The sequence below is a fragment of the Megalobrama amblycephala genome, linkage group LG19 (genome assembly GCF_018812025.1).
Source record: "Megalobrama amblycephala isolate DHTTF-2021 linkage group LG19, ASM1881202v1, whole genome shotgun sequence".
In the NCBI taxonomy this organism is placed as follows: domain Eukaryota; kingdom Metazoa; phylum Chordata; class Actinopteri; order Cypriniformes; family Xenocyprididae; genus Megalobrama; species Megalobrama amblycephala.
This window is the reverse complement of record NC_063062.1, coordinates 14428558-14449156: the sequence shown is the minus strand read 5'-3', so window position 1 is coordinate 14449156 and position 20599 is coordinate 14428558. Positions and strand designations below refer to the sequence as shown.

The following is a 20599-nucleotide window of genomic DNA, read 5'->3' as shown; positions in this document are numbered from 1 at the left end:
GACGCATTAAAGGGTTAGTTCACCCAAAAATGAAAATTATGTCATTAATGAATCACCCTCATGTCGTTCCAAACCCGTAAGACCTCCGTTCATCTTCGGAACACAGTTTAAGATATTTTAGATTTAGTCCGAGAGCTTTCTGTCCCTCCATTGAAAATGTATGTACGGTATACTGTCCATGTCCAGAAAGGTAATAAAAACATCATCAAAGTAGTCCATGTGACATCAGTGGTGATTTTTGGCGATTAGGACATCCGCGACATGCACACTTACACACCATTTAAAAAAATATAGCAATACCAAAATAGAAACAATGTAGAATAGCTTGAATACAGCGTGCGTCTCCCTCAGACTGTAAACGAAGCTCTGGCGCACCGGATAACACATCAGCAGCGTCACTGCGGAGTCGTGAACCCGGATTGACAACAGACCCGAAAGAGAAGACAATGCTGAATAAAGTCGTAGTTTTTGTTATTTTTGGACCAAAATGTATTTTCGATGCTTCAAAAACTTCTAACTAGCCCACTGATGTCACATGGACTACTTTGATGATGTTTTTATTACCTTTCTGGAAATGGACAGTCTACCGTATATACATTTTCAATGGAGGGACAGAAAGCTCTTGGACTAAATCTAAAATATCTTAAACTGTGTTCCAAAGATGAACAGAGATCTTACGGGTTTGGAACGACATGAGGGTGAGTCATTAATGACATAATTTTCATTTTTGGGTGAACTAACCCTTTAAGTTTTTAGTTGAAAATGGTGTCAAGTAAACAGCCCCTTAGACAGACCACCTTACATTTAATCATGAATACTGTCAGTCCTTTTATGAATGAATGAATGAATGAATGAGGCATTTATATTTTTAGGGGCTGTTTACACTATACCATTTTCAACTAAAAACTGAAAACTTTTTATGCGTTTTGGCCGTTCATTTACATGATAATGGCGTTTGGTGGCCTGAAAACTTTTGAAAACAGGTTTCAAAGTGGAAGTTTTTGAAAACGATACTGATATCATCTCCGTTTATTACGTGTTTAGTCTATCCACCTTATTTTTCAATGCAGAAGTAAGGTGTTTTTGATAACTTTGTCATCTGTACATACGTTTTTAGTACATTGTTTTCGTGTAAACATAGCTTTAGTATTAGATTAATGGCGGATGCGTTTACTTTAGCTCAAGAGATTCTCGCATCCTTTCATTCCTATACGCTAACTGATCTCTGCTGGTATCTGTATCGCCTCATCAGAGTCATAAGCCATCTTGGAGCCCCTCATTCATTTGAGTGATCATAATAGCAGTGTAATATATAAAGGACAAAGCAGAAATGAATAACAATCAAAAGTGAAAAGCTCCAGGTTGTAGTCATGAAAACTGTGGCTTTTAATGTAAACACTACATTCGATTGGTTTTCCAGCACGAACATCCCACATGAAAGAACAACCATTCACTAAAGAAGAGGGAGAAAAAGCAGCACAAAAGCATTCACTTGGAGAGGAAAAAGAAAGGATTTAAAAAAAGAAGGGAAGGAGAATCAAAATCAACAGTGGTGTAGGTAATTGTACAGTTTTTTTTTTCTCTTTTTCATTGAATTTCAAACTGAGAAGGCAGAGAGGGAGGAGAGATACATCTTTCCAAATCTACGTGTGATAGGTGAGAGCTGTGCTTTTCTATGCAGACCTGGAAGGTGTTTGAGTACAATTCTCAAAAAACCAAGAGAAAGCGCATGAATCTGTACAGCCGTGCCCAGCCCCGCCCTCTCCAGCACCGGGGGCGGGGCCGTGCCACCAAAAAGTGGTTCGTTCAAAAAAAATCAAATAAATAAAAAAAAATCAATACATATACTGTAATTCAGGCTAAGTAAAGACATTGCAATGCAGGGCGAACAGGCAAAAAGAATCGGTACAGTTCATCAACATCAACATGGGTAAGTCAGTAAGAACGGTTCAAGAGTGGATCATAGGAACCCTTGCAAAATTCTTTTTTTTTTTTAAAAAAAGGGGGAGAGAGGGAAAAAAAAGTTCTGTAGCTACAAAGCACAAGAAATATACCTTTAATAATATTACAGAATAATCATTGATATTGGTATTGTTATCATCATCATCGTTGTCGTCGTCATCGTTTGTTGTTATTATTGTCATCCTTTTTTTTTTCTTTTTTTTTCTCAATTATTTCTACTTGTAAAGATTCTAGAATTGGAGGATCTACAGCTTTCTACAAAGACTGACAGCCCAACGACCTTCGTCCGCAAGCCTCCACGTCATTTCTCTGAGCCCCACATCTACCCGCCCTCCCCCTTACCACCCCTTAACCCCGCCCACATGATGCCCTTTCTTTTTGCTGCGTCTGTCTTTTCTGTTTTCTTTTTTTCCTCTTTTTTTGTTCTTTTTATTTTATGTTTTATTCTTTATTTTCGCACCATTAGCTATGTGAAGCAGTTAGCTGTTTCTTTATACAAAGGCTGAGGGGTCATGCTATCAGTGACGGGGACTCCATTACCCAGCCAACTAAAACAGGCCAACTAAAAACAGGAAAGAGAAGGAATGAAGAGGGAAGGGCGACGATGGACGAGAGGTAGAAGAATGGACAAGGTGTAGTAAGTACAAAGGAAGTGTGTGGGACAGATGATCAATAAATAAATTAATTAATAAATTAATCAACAACAATACAAAAGTAAAAGTTCCTTACAAGACAAATGTTAATAAGTTCTCATAACAGTGACCTAGTGTTTCTAGTACTATTCCCAGACACGTCATTCTCAGAAGGTTGGCACTGATATGATATTCGCAATCATCGGACTGGTACGACAGGCCCAGGGGTCACGCGCCTTCCCCAGCGAGCTGACCTACGGAAGTGACGGGGATCGGTAGACGAAACGCAAGAGAAGCCTGGTGGGTGCGATCCTGGGTGTTTCCATTCTCTACGATATCGAACGGTACTACAGCGATTACAAATCGGGAGCGGGGACACGCTACAACTGACCCAAACCATAGTGCTCGAGACTAGCGTAACTGTGGATTTAGCTATCGTCACATTATCGTCAAAGTAAATTCATATAGCCAGGCAAACATGTACATCCCCCCCTGACTGATATCCGTGTAATAAATATACATACAATGACATAAAACATAAAAAAATAGTAAAAGAAAGACATTTATCAAAAAAGAAAATGAGGGTTGTTTAGTTCAAACGATAAAGACACAGTGGAAAACGGGGGAGAAGGAAACGTACGACAGCAAAGAAAAACAAAAACACAAAAAAAGGTCCCAACTTTGTTCTAAAACCATAAAGGCTGGGTTTCTATAAGAAATCAGTTCTGTTGGCAGCTCTTTGAAAGACAAACTAAAAACATTTCATATATATATAATATATTTATATATTTGTATATGCCTATTTTAAAATTATCATTATCATTATTTACCAACTTGCATTTTCAATAATAATCATTTCCAAAGAAGTGGCTCGAGAGGGAGGGGGCGGGCCTCAGTACAAGCCGCAGCCTCGCAGGTTGTTGGCGATGATGATGTCGGTCACGGCATCGAACACCACCTGGATGTTTCCTGTATCCGTGGCACAGGTCATGTGACAGTAGATCTCCTTATTAGGCGAGCGGTTCTTGCTTTCGAATTGTGCTTGGATGTAAGCAGCTGCATCGTCGTAGGTGTTTGGACCTACGGAGGGAGAAAGAGCCATGAACATGAATATATGAGAGGAAGATGTTCTGATGATATGCCGAAATTAAAAATGAACGATCTTCAAATCGGCTTTGTGCTTGTCACTCCAGACCACAGGTGTCAAAACGCTGCCCTGCAGACTCGAGTTTAGCTCCACCTTCCACCACAAGTTTCTGGTATGCTTAGTAAGACCTTGATTAGCTGGTTCAGGTGTGTTTAATTGGGGTTGGTGCCAAACTCTGCAGGACAGTGTCCCACCAGGAGCAGGATTGGACACCCCTGCTCCAGACGCTCATTAACCCAATATTTAGAATGACCTCAGTGACTTCTGACATTCACAAATGCCTCTTCTCTTCTGTTCTCTTACACATAATAGCAAAGCATTCTTTAACTTGGCTCCTTATGAAGCAAGTGTCCCATGTAAATGCTGCTGAATCTATGTATTATGTATAAGACCTTTTGGACCAAAAATTATTTGGACAATTTAAGCCACAAAATTTCCAGATAATTTACTCACCTCCATGTCATCCAAGATGTTTATCTGATCTTTCTTTCTTCAGTCGAAGAGAAATTAAGGTTTTTGATATCCATATAGTGGACTTCACTGGGGTACAATGGGTTGAAGGTCCAAAGTGCAATTTAAATGCAGCTTCAAAGGGCTCAACACAATCCCAGCCGAGGAATAAGGGTCTTGTCTAGTGAAACGATCAGTCATTTTCTAAAAAAATTTAAATTTATGTATTATTTATCACAAATGCTCATCTCACGTTGGAAAGGTCAAGTGTTTACAAAGCGAACGTGCAAGTCAAATGCCTTTTACAAAAAAAAGGGAAAACTATGTTGGATGATTTTGAAGTTGGAGGAGAATATGAGATGGAGTTTTTCACCCTACCGCGGTACTTCCGCCTACGTCATGTGTGACCTTTCCAACGTGATTACGTAATGTGTTGCGCATCGCAGAGCTAGTGCAAGATGAGCATTTGTGGTTAAAAAGTATATAAATTTGTATCTTTTAAAGAAAATGACAGATCGTTTCACTAGACAAGACCCTTATTCCTCGGCTGGGATCGTGTAGAGTCATTTGAAGCTGCACTGAAACTGCACTTCGGACCTTCAACCCATTGGTAACTGTTGAAGTCCACTATATGGAGAAAAATCCTAGAATGTTTTCCTCAAAAACCTTAAAGGTCCCGTTCTTCGTGATCCCATGTTTCAAACTTTAGTTAGTGTGTAATGTTGTTGTTAGAGTATAAATAAAATCTGTAAAATTTTAAAGCTCAAAGTTCAATGCCGAGCGAGATATTTTATTTAACAGAAGTCGCCTACATCGAACGGCCAGTTTGGACTACATCCCTCTACTTCCTTCTTTAATGACGTCACTAAAACAGTTTTTTGACTAACCTCCGCCCACAGGAATACACAAGAGTTGCGTTTGTAGAGTGTGTTTGTCGCCATGTCGTCGAAACGCTGTTATTTTCATCCCGCAGTCCAATCACCGGGTCTGATTCCGGCTCAAATTGATAGGGTAAAATTAAAGATATGTTTACAATAACACTGAGCGCGTGCATCTCCACGTTATGGTAAGAGGCGTGGCCTTTCCGGGCAACGTGCGCTGCTGTCGAATCACAACACAGGAACCGCTGGCACAATCAGAACTTGTTACGTATTTCTGAAGGAGGGACTTCATAGAACAAGGAAGTCATCAGCCCGTTTTTATGACAGTGGAAACAGCGCTATACAGATAAGTAAATTATGTGAAAAATACTGTGTTTTTTTTACACGCGAAACATGAACACATGTTATATTGCACACTATAAACACAATCAAAGCTTCAAAAAAACACGAAAAACGGGACCTTTAATTTCTTTTCGACTGAAGAAAGAAAGACATAAACATCTTGAATGACATGAGGGTGAGTAAATTATCAGGAAATTTGAATTCTGAAGTGAACTAATCCTTTAAAATGTCTGAATTTTTATTGCATTAGAAAGAAAATATCAAACCAAGCAACATCTACAGGACATACAAGTAATACTAGACAATGTTTTTCTCAGATGTCCTAGTAAAGTAATAACAGATGGACTTTATCATATTATGGACATGATCCACTAATGTTTGGCAACCACAAAGTGTCCAAATATATAAACAACAATATATAAAGATGTTGAGATATTGTTAATATTTTGTAAAATGTTCCGTTTCAAAAGTATGTTTTAAAAAAAGACTTGGTTTGATATTTGCAAATAATGCAAATACATTTTCATTGCGACTTCACGATTGCTTTTCACAAAGAAAGCAACACTCGGGGTGGAACGGGTCCAACGGAGGCAGTGAATTGTATTCTGTCGGAAGAGAATTTGACAGACCTGCAGACATCCCTCTGAGTCTAACTTTTACCCATGACTGCACATGCAAGATTCAGCTACAGCTCTCTGCAGCGCTGCTCCATATTTTGCCTCCCATGTTATAGTGACTTCAAAATGTAGGATGGTCTGAGTCTAGTGTTAAACCTGACCAATCAGAAACACCAAAACATCAGAGGGCATTCTTACCTGTGTATTCAGGGAAACAGATACTCAGGGGAGATTTCTTGATCTTTTCAGCAAACAGGTCTTTCTTGTTGAGGAAGAGAATGATGGAAGTGTCAATGAAGAATTTGTTGTTACAGATGGAATCGAACAGCATAAGAGACTCGTGCATGCGATTCTGCAAGAGGAAAAGAAACCAGAATGGAGGATAGACAGAGAAAAAGAGGCAGACAGAAAAAAAAAAAAAAAGAAAAGTTTAGTGCAGGAATACAAACAGCAAGAGAGTCAAGAACTAGCTGAAGCCCACAAGAAGCAAAACATCAACTGATAACAAAGAGACCTCTTCTTAAGAGTCAAAGTATTGTTTGTAACTCTGCATTAGCCACATCATGTGATCACAGATGAGTACAGATTATGAAGTTTTGCTAACAGTGTGGTGAAATGACTATCTCCAATAGTGATGATTCACCACATATATCCTTGATTATGCAGAGAAAATAAGCAGCACTCAAAATCTGTTTATTTGCAGAAGATGCAGGACTCAAAAATGAGCGCCACACACTGGATTTCATGACTACTTTATTCATTCATGTCATATAAATAGACAGCCATTGTTCAATAAATAATCACAGCAGTGAGACACACATACAAACAATAATTACAGCAATCTGACAACAACAAACAAACAAAAAGTGATGAATGGTAGGATTACAGTAAGATGTTTGATGGGAGAATATGGCTCCCGTCTGCTGAGTCCTGCTGTATTTAATCAGAAACAAATATGAATTAAATACTACTATGCACTATTTCATTCATAAGTACCATTTTAAGTAAATTTTGCTACATTAGCATAACGTACCGCTTGAACTTATTACATTTGCCAGTCTGATGAAATGATTCTGGATATATCACTCATAGCTATTTGTACTACGGCTAAAGGCCAGGGAACAAATTGGCCTTTGTCCCTCAGCAACGGACAGACTCAATTGCCCTTGAGTTTCTTTACCTTGGCCACTGACCTAATTACCCATGTGTCTGAGCTGACAATTGATGTACATTAGCCATCCATCCGTCCTGTTACCTGACATTCTTTAAAATACTAATCCAAAGAGTATGTCTGATCAATCTGGGATTAAAGTCAAAGGCCTTTACTAAAAAGCGTTTTCCCTTTAGGCCCTTTTTTGGTGTCTAGAATGAAAGTCACAATATGCACTGACCAATAATATGTAAACTGACCAATAATGGACTTGAACAATGGCTGAAAAGTGCTTAGTACTGACACTGGCCTTAATAGTACACATAACTGCTTAGAGTTGGCACAATTCAGCATGTTTTGCATTACATCAATGAATCCCTCATATAAGGTCTAATTAAACCAAATGCACAATTGGTTACTGTTTTGGCTTTTCTGTATGAAAGGAATCACTGTCCTTTTGGCTGTCTGAAGTAAATGATTGGATTCAGTCGCATTTCTTATAGATTAACAGTAGGTAATAACTGACTGATGTTTAAAGGTCACATAATATGATGTTTTCTGAAGTCAGGGTGCAAATTATTAAGCTCGAACACCCCAATGGCAGTCAAAGCAAAAGGCTGAGGGAGTCTCGGTATTAAAAAAAAAACATTATTGGCACTACAGGTGCCAAATTTCAATTTAGGTTACACTTTATTTCGATGGTCCACCTTAGACTAACTATAAGTAACTTGCAAATACATGTCAACTAACTTTCATTAGAGCATTAGTAGACTGTCTAATACTCTGCACCGCAGCACTGCTAAGGCAAATGCTACCCAAGTATTTTGAAGATTGAGCATGCAAGCTCATTGGCTACTGATACAGCAGGAACCAATCAGCTGTGCCCTATAGATAACGAAGTGATTACGAGCAGGTTGAGTTAAAGGACCTATTAGCCTGCGCCATCTAGAGTTCCATGACAGAACTTATAGTTGTTGCAAAGTTACTTACAGTTATTAGAATGTCTAAAGTGGACCATCAAAATAAAGTGTAAACCCAATTTGTTCCACAAGAAAAATCTTTTCGTTTACATTTAATAACTCAGACATTTGAAAAAAAAAAAAAAATCCATTTTAAGTTGTCATCCTCCCTGAAAGTTGCTGTATTATTCACACACACTGACTAAAGTGATCGTTTAGAGAGATGAAGATTAAAAGTGCTGTACACATACATCCATAGCAGCAAACATCCATGGCACTGTGAATTATTGTCAATTACAGATTTGTATTTTCACATACACAGAGACTCAAAGCAGGCCTAATTGTCAAGGCCTCAGTTCAATGCAATGCATGTGTCTGCCTATTCTAGAGCAAGCAACAGCTCATCAGTCTCTTTAGCTCCGGTCCATTCAGTTCCTGTTAGTCATATTCCTGCAATGACTAATAGCACAGCTTGTTGCTCTTGTTAGAACTGTCTTGCCCCTTGATATGACTAGCCTTACTGCGTACTGTGAGCAGTTAATCAAGCAAGATAGATAATAAAGCAGAATGAATTACACAAAACAGCAATGTGTGGTGAGACAGCTCAGTGAGTTGATCACTTCAGTCATACTGATATAAGGCATACTTCTCCAGTTGTTGCAGGTGTGTGTGATTCTGCTGTTATTTGTATGTGTGTGTATACCGTTCAAAAGTTTGTGGTCAGTACGATTTTTTATGAAAGGAATTAATACTATTATTCAGCAAGAATGCATTAAATTGATCAAAAGTGACAGTAAAGAATTTTACATTGTTACACAAATTTTTAAATAACTGCTGTTCTTTTGTACTTTCTATTCATCAAAGTAACCTGAAAAAAAAGTAGTATTACAGTAGAAAATATTTTTTTCCAAACTGTGCTAATATTTCACAATTTTACTGCTTTTACTTTTGATCAAATAAATGCAGCAGTGGTAAGCATAAGAGACTTACATCAAGCATTCATTTTTTTTTTTTGAGTATATATATATATATATATATATATATATATATATATATATATATTTTAAAAGGCACATCTAAAAATTATGGCTTTCAATTATACTGTAATATTGAATGGCTATCATTACTTATTTCATCTCCAGAAATTAAGAAAAAAAATCAATTTAATAGCGACATCAGTAGCAGTACTGGTATCAGTGATACTGGCCTTCATTCATGGCACTCAGTAAAAAGATGTCAATAAACAAATATACAATCTTTATGATCATTCTACATTAATTTGGAGATTCAATGTGAAAATGTGTATTACAATATAAAAATATTTTACAAATATTAAAGTTGCTATTAATAAATTGCGATTAATTACAGAAAAATGTGACATTAGTTCATTTTTTTAATTGATTCACAGCACTATATGTTAGTGTATAAATGCAATAATGGCCAAAAGTGATGTCCAGAGGGGATTGGTTTGGGGGTTTGTTTTTAATGACCCTACAAGTTCAATCAAACCATCAAAATGTGAAGAAAATATTTTATATACTATGCAAAAAAAAAAAAAAAGCATAGAAAAAAAGCTATCAGGAAAAAGCATATTGACCAAATAATTTTATTCTCTGTTTTTATTGTTATTTAAATGTCTTATGCATGATATTTTTATTTCTTGTGCATCTGTTGTGATTATTTTACGATTGTCTTAATTCCCTTTTATGTAAAGCACTTTTGGGTATGAAATGTGCTATATAAATAAACTTGCCTTGCCTTGCCTACAACTCTCTCTTGATTTTGAATGTGTTCATAATTTCTTTGTATGACAGCCTGCCAAAAAATGATGTCCACACAATTTGGCATGTTTCATTGTGTCATCACAAATAAAAGACTCCAAGCACTACTACACAATATGCTTACAAAATCTATAACAAATTTTTGTTGAATAAGTTGAATAAAGGTTGAAGATGTCAGTTTCCCTAGGCCGGACAACACTTTCGACTATTACTGTATATATACTGTTTATAGTGTGTTATTTAATTTCAGTCTGATGAATATGATATTGTGATATGTAGTTATAAATCATCTTTATCTGTTCTCAACACCATACAAAAGGCTGATAAAAAGACATACAGTGTATTTTGTAAATATCCTGGGAGTCTGGTTTAAAAGGTCCAAAATCCAATTTTGAAGAGTAACACGTCCTGTTGTGTTTTTTTTTTTGAATGCTAAGGGGCTAACATTTTTGTGGTTTGGCTCAGGGCATCGGACATTTGCACTCTCTTCTAAATGCCAAGTAAATGTCAAGCCTAGTGTTTCATCAACACTCTGAGATGCCAACTCAGAACACATGTAATATGAGCCAGCTTGTGAATATTCGTGGAATTCATATCCAAACTGCATTAATCTGAAAAGTGTGTGTATAGAAACTCCTTATAGTGCCACCTTCATAATCACTAACATAATTTAAAATATTGCCATATAACCTCATTGAATCTGGTATCATTAATCTGCATACCATGCAATAAGGACGAGAGGACAGGTCTGAATTTACAAGCTCATTTACAATAGGATAAACGTAGCAAGTAGTGGAAGTTTGGCACCAATTTTCCTCAAAATATCTCCTGACCTCTCTCTTACACACCAGGAAGGACATTCATCAAAGCACATTCCTGTATTTGTAACAATGTACCTGAAACAATAGCTGAGTTCAGAACTTCAGTTAAAATTTAGCACATGAATTAAAGATCAGCTCTGTGACAACTATTACCAGATTTGAGTCAGTTCTCACCTTATAAAAGGACATCAAAAGGACACCAATGGAGACAATTAAAAGTATAAAACAAAGACAAAATGTCACATATCCGACAGTAGTCGTCACTGTATGGTGGGGCTGTAAAAGAGCTGGGCATCACTGTGAGTTAGTAAAGACCACAGAAGCGCAGGTTGTTAGCGATGATGACATCAGTGACGGCGTCGAAGACAAACTGAATGTTGTCTGTGTCTGTGGCACAGGTGATGTGCGAGTAGATCTCCTTGTCAACTGACTTGTTCTTACTCTCGTACTGGGACTGAATGTAGTTCACCGCTTCCGTGAACGTGTCCAAACCTGCAGCACAGGATGAGGCAGGTAAGGATGGGAAAGCAGCAGATGAATAAGGGAAGGAGTGAATAAAAGAAAACAGTGGGAGATACAGAAATGCTGATAAAAAAAAAAAAATAAGCCAATGTTTTAAATAAAGGACCATTTAGAAAGACAGCAAAGGAGACTAGAAAGAATTGTGGTATTTATAAATTGGAAACTGAACACTTATTATTTGTGCCTATTATATTTTACAAAGTAATAAAATCATTACTTTAATACTTTTTAATATTTTGACATTAATATTGTTATCAATATTAATATTACTGAATAACTTTATATAGTACTAATTCTTTTAGCTGTCTGAAAATGTGTTTACTATGGAAGTTTGTTTCCGCCACCACGGAATAAAACAATTTAAAAGATAATTGCGACTTGGTATCTCACAATTCTGACTTTTTTTATATATAAACTCGCAATTTCCAAGTAATAAAGTCCGAATTGTGAGATATAAACTCGCAATTGTGAGTTAGTTTTATTCCGAGGGATAAAATACAGGCTTTTTTTCTCAGAATTGCGAATTTATATCTCGCAGTTCTGACTTTATAACTCGCAATTTCGAGTTTATATCACACAATTCTGAGAAAAAGTCAGAATTGCGACATGTAAACTCGCAACTGTGAGATAAAACGTCGCAATTACCTTTTTATTTTTTATTCAGTGATGGAAACAAGCTTCCATAGATTACAGCAAAGGGCTTATAACTCACATTATAATTGAAACAGGTAAAATTTGAAGAGTAGTTTCTTTCATTTCAAAATATATTTCATAACTAGCATTACAATTGCCCTCGATCTCACAGCCAAGGATAAAATCTTTTGCAAGTTTTTTTTTTTAATTCCTTAGGCAGAGAAAATGATTTTTCTGACTAAAGTTGCTTAGCACATGCTTAGGACAGTTATTTGTGTTTCTCAAACTTATTTGTGATTGTTTGTGCAGCATGTCTTCCGTATATCATTCAGTATAACGAGCGAGGAAATGTTTAAGAGCAGCTATGGAGGAAGCTGAAGAGCTCAGATCTAAAATGAACAGAAAATAATAACACATGACTGTTTTGGCTGTTTTTCCTCAGTGCTGGAATATAAAGAAATACAGGCTGCCTAGATTATGGGTGGGAATCCATCCAAAATGAATAAAATAACAGCATGGTTCTTCTCCTGAAGATTTATTGTGCTAATTGGCTTCTGGAGAGAGCGTTTCTCTCAATCTTCTCCTCATCAATTATTCTGTCTTCTCATCCTATTTCATCCTATCCTATCTTTCTATTGCTTAACACCAGGGTAATGAGTTTACCTGTGTACTCTGGGAAGCAGATACTTAAGGGAGATTTCTTAATTTTCTCCTCAAATATGTCCTTCTTGTTGAGAAAGAGAATGATGGAGGTGTTTGTGAACCATTTGTTGTTGCAGATGCTGTCAAACAGCTTCATGGACTCATGCATGCGGTTCTGCAGAAAGAAAAATAAGATTAACATCATTAACAGACATTAACATCATTTACAGACATGCATCCGCAAACACACAAACATACACTTAGCTATATAAGTGGGGACACACATATTATATTGGCTTTTTTTAATATAAAGCTTATAATTAATATACATAATAACATGCATAACCCGCCATTAAAAAAATTGTTTATAATAAAATATATAATAAATATTTAAATATATAATAAAATAAAAATAGCTATCTTTTCATTTTATATATATATATATATATATATAGGGAAGCAGATACTTAAGGGAGATACTTATATATTTATATATATATATATATATATATAAATTGTTTATAATAAAATATATAATAAATATTTAAATATATAATAAAATAAAAATAGCTATCTTTTAATTTCACACACATATATATATATATATATATATATATATATATATATATATATATATATATATATATATATATATATATATATAAATAAAACAACTTAATCATTAATAAAAAATATTTGTATTTGTTTTGATATTTTTTTTTTAATATTTTACTACATTTATGAATCATAAAGGACACCCCCAAATGTATTCATAGGAAGGTTTTGTCAGATTTAAAAAAATTGTTTATAATAAAATATATAATAAATATTTAAATATATAATAAAATAAAAATAGCTATCTTTTAATATATATATATAAAAAATAAAACAACTTAATAATCATTAATAAAAAATATTTGTATTTGTTTTGATATTTTTTTTTTAATATTTTACTACATTTATGAATCATAAAGGACACCCCCAAATGTATTCATAGGAAGGTTTTGTCAGATTTAAAAAAATTGTTTATAATAAAATATATAATAAATATTTAAATTTATAATAAAATAAAAATAGCTATCTTTTAATATATATATATATAAAATAAAACAACTTAATAATCATTAATAAAAAATATTTGTATTTGTTTTGATGTTTTTTTTTTTTTTTATATTTTACTACATTTATGAATCATAAAGGACACCCCCAAATGTATTCATAGGAAGGTTTTGTCAGATTTAGCTCACAAAATTGTCCCCAAACTGTAGCTAAGTAAACCCACATACACACTCTCACTCTCAGGCGCTCTTATCTACACTCACACACATTCGGGTGTAATCGCACTCTGAGTGCAAAATTAGAATATGAAGTGAGACAAGAAAAGAAAAAAAGAAAGGAAATTTAACAAACAGCCAAGAAGCCAGAAAAGGAAACAAAATATATTCCACTAACTAAAGAATGAATTACTCAACTCGTCATGATGATATACAATAGATCTCTTGTTAATTATAAAGGGAAAAGGGTAAGGATATACACTGTCCTTATTTCCATATGAGATTAATAAATTATTATTCTGCTCATTATTTGTTTGTCATCTGAATGGTAATGAATTCAGAGTTGGAAGCAGTGACTCTCTCTTTGACGTGTCTAATCATTTCAGGGGGAAACAAGGTCAGACGATCACTTTAAGTAACAGCCAATTAAAAACTGTGGTTTCGGAAAGAGCCAGCAGTGCATCTAAATTTGATGACTGAAACTGACATATTTTAGAAACAAGCAAATAAAAAATACTGACAAAAATTATAAACCTGTATGCCATTTGGGTGTTGCGATGACATTTTTGTGGGAGGAGCTTATCTGGTGGCAGAAAATGACAGTTCTGCAGTAGCAGTCTATGAAAGCCACCAAATAAAAGAATAAAAAGTTAATTTTGAGTTTATATCTAATAATTCCGACCTTTTTTCTCCAATTCAGAAAAGAAAATATATCTATACAGTATATCAGAATTGAGAGATTTGATAATTGAGAAACTCTTTATTCTGTATACTTTATTTATATACTGCAATTCTGAACCTGATATGAACTATAGTTATAAACTCTGAATTGGGAGATATAAACTTGCAAAAAAAAAAAAAAAAGTCAGAATTGAGAGATAAAAATGTTATATGTTTAAATGTTGTCTATGTAAAACGTTATAAGTTTAAATATTATTTCATGCTGTAACTCTAGGGCTAATACCTTATGCCTCAAATGAACAGCATGTGTGAATATTATTTACACCAAATTCATGCTTTAAAGAGATAGTTCACCCAAAAACTAGTTCACCCCATTGACTTCCATAGTATTTTTTTCTATATTATGGAAGGCAATGGAGTCCATCAACTATTTGGTTAACCATATTCCTCAAAATATCCTCTTTTGTGTTCAACAGAAGACAGAAATTCATACAGGTTTGGAACAACTTGAGGGTGAGTAAATGATGACAGAATTTTAATTTTTGGGTGAACTATGCCTTTAATAGATTAATCATCGCAAGTTTCATCAGTCCAGTCTGTGGCTTGCAAACGCCAACATAAAAGCGTTTAACTTCGAAGGGCGTCTTCACCGATGGTATTCTATCAAAATTAAGACTATTTCATGGATTTTGCCCATTTTCCTCCACTTGTTACCACTGTTTTTCTGCCACCACAATGCATGCACAGCTGCAAGTGAGGAAACTGTGACGTCTGCTCCCAAATGGTCTATTCTTTCTTCTGTGAACTACAAAAGATGATCTTTTAATCATTTTTGTCCATGTAATGAAAGTCAAAACCATATTTGACCCCAATGATTTTCATTGTATTTATGTAGAGAATTTGTTGAAACAATGACAGAATTCACATCTCTTTAAGTTACCGCAAGACACAACATAAAGCCTACTGCTTCCAACTCTTTTTAGTATGCATTTCGACTGAGGTTGCTGACGATAATTTCATACCTGTGAAAGGGCCGTCTGTAGAGCTGGGCTGGATTGTTTAGCAATTGGTTAGAGAAGAAAGCCGATGGCTAGAGATGACAGGAGAGCAGCTGAGACGTTTTGAAGGAGAGACGGAGATGCAGAGGTGGCCGCTGGAGGCCACGGGAGCAGCCGAGCGGAACCGGACATGCACCAGAACCCAACACTTCACCACTTCACTCACATTTCCCACCCCCAGATACTACTGCTGTTCAAACTCACACGTACACACATACACACACACACACACACACACTGAAGTGATAAACAATAGTGGAACAATGCAGAATCGCTCCATGCATTGTCACACACGAAGAAAGGAACAGCTCTAAACAGATGAAAAAAGTCTCACAAAGGTCAAACTTGAAGGAACGCACAGTGTTTGAAGGAAATAAACGCATGTTTGTGTTGAAACGGAGGAGGAAAGGCCACAGGGTGCACAGGAGGGAATGATGGGACAGAATGTCAGACGGCAAATGCGTAAACACTGATAGAGCGCTGAATGGACGAGCACTGACAGGAGACACATTCTGGGAGTGTGTATTCATAGCATCTGTATGTGTGTTTATCTCTGTCCGTTTGTTTCGCCAGGACTTTCTTACAGATTAATAGAATCTGTCTTCTCTTTTTATCGCTCACATAGATCAGGTGAATATGGGCATGTGAGAGTTGCTGTATTTATGGACATCTTCTTTTTTAGCCATAAAAGCCCTCCTATGTCCAAAACACGTCACTGTAAATCCCTCTGATGTTGTAAAAATTCTCTTATCGGAGTTTGTCAAGAGAGAGTGTGTCTGGGCAGATCTGAGGCCTGTGTCACACGGACGTCCAAACATGACTCATCACACCTGCTGTGATTCAATTGGCACGGTCACAAAATCAATCAATAGTGTGGGGATATAAATAATTCTTTGTTTCTTCTTTTAAAGGACACTGTAAAAGTGTTCATAGAACTTAAAAATAAGTTTGTATGGCTTTTTGTGTTCAATTTGTATACTTAATTATTTTATGTAAACATTCTCATTTAGAAGTTGTCATAATTTATAATTTGCCTATATAGATAAAAAAAAATGATAACTTAAATGTATTATGTTGGGTCAACTTATTCATTTAATTATTTTTTACATTTCTATTTATTATATTATTTAATATTTCATATGTATTTCAATAAAGTTAACATTAACAATTAAAAATACCTGTAAAGCATTTATTAATCTTAGTTTCAATACATTATTAAAAACAAAACTTGTGTTTAATGGACCTGAAAACATGACCTATCAATGAACTAACATTAACAAAGATTAATAAATATTGTAACAAATGTATTGCTTATTGTTAGTTAATATTAGTTGATGCATTAACTAATGTTACCTAATGGGAACGTATTGTAAAGTGTTACCATTTTATCTCATGTTGTCTGCAAGAAACGGACATAGCGAGCAACGTGCTTGTTGTCTTAAAATGGACAACAATGCATCCTGACATCACAAAATGTGATAGCAAAATAATAACAGAATAGAAAAACTTGAACATTTGCAACTATATTATTCATTCATGCCCCAGTGCATGCTGGGAACTCCAGCACTCTGAGAAACCATTACGTGCACATCTAGTTAGCACGGGATAAGCATTTGCAACACAGACATGATACTCAAAGCTATGCCATTATTAGACTTGTCCAAATGATTGCAACATTGTTTTGTTTTTAATCAAATTTTGCTTAAATTTGATGGTACAGTACAGTGTATGGGGAATCAAAACATGACCCATGATAGAAAGCTAGACCGCCCACAGTTTAGAGCACGTTTGCTAGCATGTCTCCAACACGCTTACAAAACTGAATGGCAATAATAGCAAAATAAATACAAAATGTTAATAATATATCATCGCTGTTGGGTGGAAACCTTGTATCTCCAAAAAACTGTACTTTTCAGGAAATGGAAAAAAACCTTTCTTTTTCTTTTTCTTTTTTTTTGTGTCAAAGTTGATATTGTGGCTTTATATACTGTCAGATTCTTGCTTTTTTCATTATACTATCAACATTTTACCAAAAACAAGCTCAAATAGAGTTACTAGTGAATTTCAGACATACGTGTTTTGTCCATCATTAGAAAGGTCGCATCTGAGGCAGTAACATACATTTTCATCAACATACAGGTTATAAGGTTTACTGTAGCTGTGTTGACGCTCAGTTTATTGTCATTTGGCCAAAACCTATGCTATTTAACACAGTATTAGCTATGACTTGACGACAAATACTAGACTAAGACACTCTTCTCCGCTCCTCAAATACATAAAACATTAGTCTTTTTATATATAAACTGCGTGAAGATTCGCTATAGAGGCAGGGTGGATTTATTTTAATTTACAGTTTGAGGATCCAATAGAGTTATGAGGTTTAGTCATAAGCTCTTTTGAATACTTTTCAATGGTTAAATATTTGCAAAACCCACAGACAGATGTAAAGGGTGACCAATAGTAATGATTTATGGGGAGAACAACAACAACAACAAAAAAAGATGAAATATGGAGATACGAGGTTTCCACCCGACAGCGCTGATATATTGAAATTACATCTAAAATATCAAAAAAGATTTCAATATTTCCACTCTAAACTGATAAGATGTAGGACTGAATCAATATTATACTGAATTTTTCCATTATAAACAGTGTATTTAAACTACACTCTTAAAAATGCTGTGTTAAAAACAACCCAAATTGAGTTGAAAATGGACAAACCCAGCGATTGGGCAGTTTTATTTAACCCAACTATTGTTTAAAAATGACTACGACTTAAAATGAACCCAAAATAGGTTGAAAATTAAAAACCAGACACATAATTACTAGAGGCAACAATAATAATCAAAAGGTGAACATTTGAAGAGTTCAGATGCAAAGGCCTCTAAATGCCATCTGAAATTTTCTTCTAAAATGAGCCTTTTTATCAAGCTCGTATGTTTAGGTTCAGTAATTTCACTTTAATGGCAATTAATAGGTCCCTTTCATTGCCATTAAAGTGAAATTACTGAACATAAACATACAAGCTTGATAAAAAGGCTCATTTTACAAGGACATTTCAAATGGCACTTAGAGACTTTTGCATCTGAACTCTTCATTTATTAACAAATAATTGAATTAATGTTTAATAATTATTCATTAAACTTATTAATAAATGTCCATTTATTAAACATATTTCCATTTTCATATCCATTTTAAACCCAACTTAACCTAACCTTTTTTAGTGTGTATGGTGAAATTTACAGTATATTGTAATTAACTTTGGGATAGTACATTAAAAAAAACTATTCCTAAAGTATTCCTATATTTTCATTATTATTTACTATTTCTAAGAATTTTACAGTATGCACAAGATGACACATACACGGTATAAGCATTACCTAATGTGCCGATCAGTGTAGGAGTTCATAATGGAGGCTGATTTATAAATGCCACTGACCTTAAAAAATGTCTAAAAACCAGCTAAACAAACGAGGTTCTGTGGCCCTTATTTAATTATAAGGCTGTGGATGAACACACAGCACACTATGATCATGGCCACTTGATTGGCAACATGATTGCGATTACAGTGTTCTGATCAACATGAAGATCATTAAGTCTGCACCAAGACGTCATGACCATCAAGATTTGTGACAAACACCAAACTCTTTTAAAGCATGAGAAAACATGTTCAAACACCCGTGAATCATTTTTGTTAGTTTGTTAAGTGTGTACACAGTGTATATGAAGCACAGAGCATGTGCAATTGTTCATGAGCCTGTGTGTGTGTCAAAGCATAAGCACAGAAGTGCGTGTTTGTGTATGGACACATGCCTGTGCATGAGAGTGTGTATTTAGTGCTCACCGTGGTCTCGTCTTCATGGAGCACCTGGTCGTATCCACTCAGAGCCACACAGAAGATAATGGCGGTCACGTCCTCAAAGCAGTGGATCCATTTCTTCCTCTCCGACCTCTGACCTCCCACATCAAACAGCCTGAGTGGACAAAACTCAACATGAGCTCACCACAATAATGCACAGCATCACACGAGCAACATACACTATTGTTTAAAAGTTTGGGAAGACTTTTAAGAGAGAAAGCGAGGTTTTGGTGAATTGTTGTCGTCGTGGTGCTGAGACGCTGTGCATTTGGATGTGAAAGCAAAACCGTTTTTGCAGTCAGAGGTTAAGATAAAAAGATTATTTATCAAGCTGTTCCTGAGCAGTACAACTCAAATGTTTGCTTGTGCGCGGCGCATTTTACAGAGGACAGCTTCCTGAAAGAGCACAACGCAGGTTATATACAAAGACTACTTTTACCACTGTTAAACGTTCTGCTCAAGTCGTGCATGCAAAGTCGGTTACGATCGATCGGCTTGATCATTCGCAATTTCAGAATCCGACTCGGACTCGATTACACACATTACCACGTTATTATCAACTGTGTGCTTACTAACACTTTAGAAGCCTTGGAAGCTGAAGGCCAATCACAACGCACTAAGTCAGCTGGCCAATCAGAGCACACTTCAGAAGGAGGGGCTTTGTAGAAACCAGTGCTGCGTTTCCCAAAAGTTGATCGTAGAGACCATTGGTGGCAATTGTTCTACAATCAACTTAGGCTTACTATGCTTTTGGGAAATGCAGCCCAGCACGTTTTTGACAGACTGGGAATAGAGGAGCCTCAATAATGTACAGTATGTGAAAAAGAATGTTTTTTGAACATTAAAGCATGTTAATCTATTCTATTACACCCAATAATCAAAATAATGGACTTTTAAAATAGCATCGTATTAACCATTTAATACTTTTATTCAGCAAAAATTCACATTAAATTGGTTAAAAGTGACAGTAAAGTTTAACATTTATAATGTTAAAAATGATTTCTATTTCAAATCAATGCTGCACTTTTTAACTTTATATTCATCAAAGAAAAAAAAATATAGCAAATTAGAATAATTTCTGAAAGATCATGTGACACTAAAGACTAATTGCTACTGAAAATCCAGCTTTGCCATTACAGGAATAAATTACATTTTAAAATGTATTCAAATGGAAAAGAGTTCTTTTAA

The 20599-nt window shown here is 35.3% G+C and overlaps 1 protein-coding gene across 3 annotated transcripts in view; it reads right to left on the bottom strand.

The window, feature by feature from the left end:
- Positions 1 to 1362: 1362 nt before the first annotated feature.
- gnao1a (guanine nucleotide binding protein (G protein), alpha activating activity polypeptide O, a) overlaps positions 1363 to 20599 on the bottom strand; it is a 104343-nt gene continuing 85106 nt past the window's right edge. Inside the window, exons 6-8 of one of the 3 annotated variants that reach the window (XM_048169136.1) lie at positions 19397 to 19526; positions 12561 to 12714; positions 1363 to 3674 (exon numbers count right to left, since the gene is read on the bottom strand). In XM_048169136.1, coding sequence (XP_048025093.1) covers positions 3487 to 3674; positions 12561 to 12714; positions 19397 to 19526 — 472 coding nt within the window. In that variant the 3' untranslated portion in view covers positions 1363 to 3486. Of the gene's footprint in view, positions 3675 to 6229; positions 6384 to 6767; positions 11235 to 12560; positions 12715 to 19396; positions 19527 to 20599 lie in introns of those variants that run through there. The other 2 variants (XM_048169134.1, XM_048169135.1) reach the window with 2 other exon arrangements.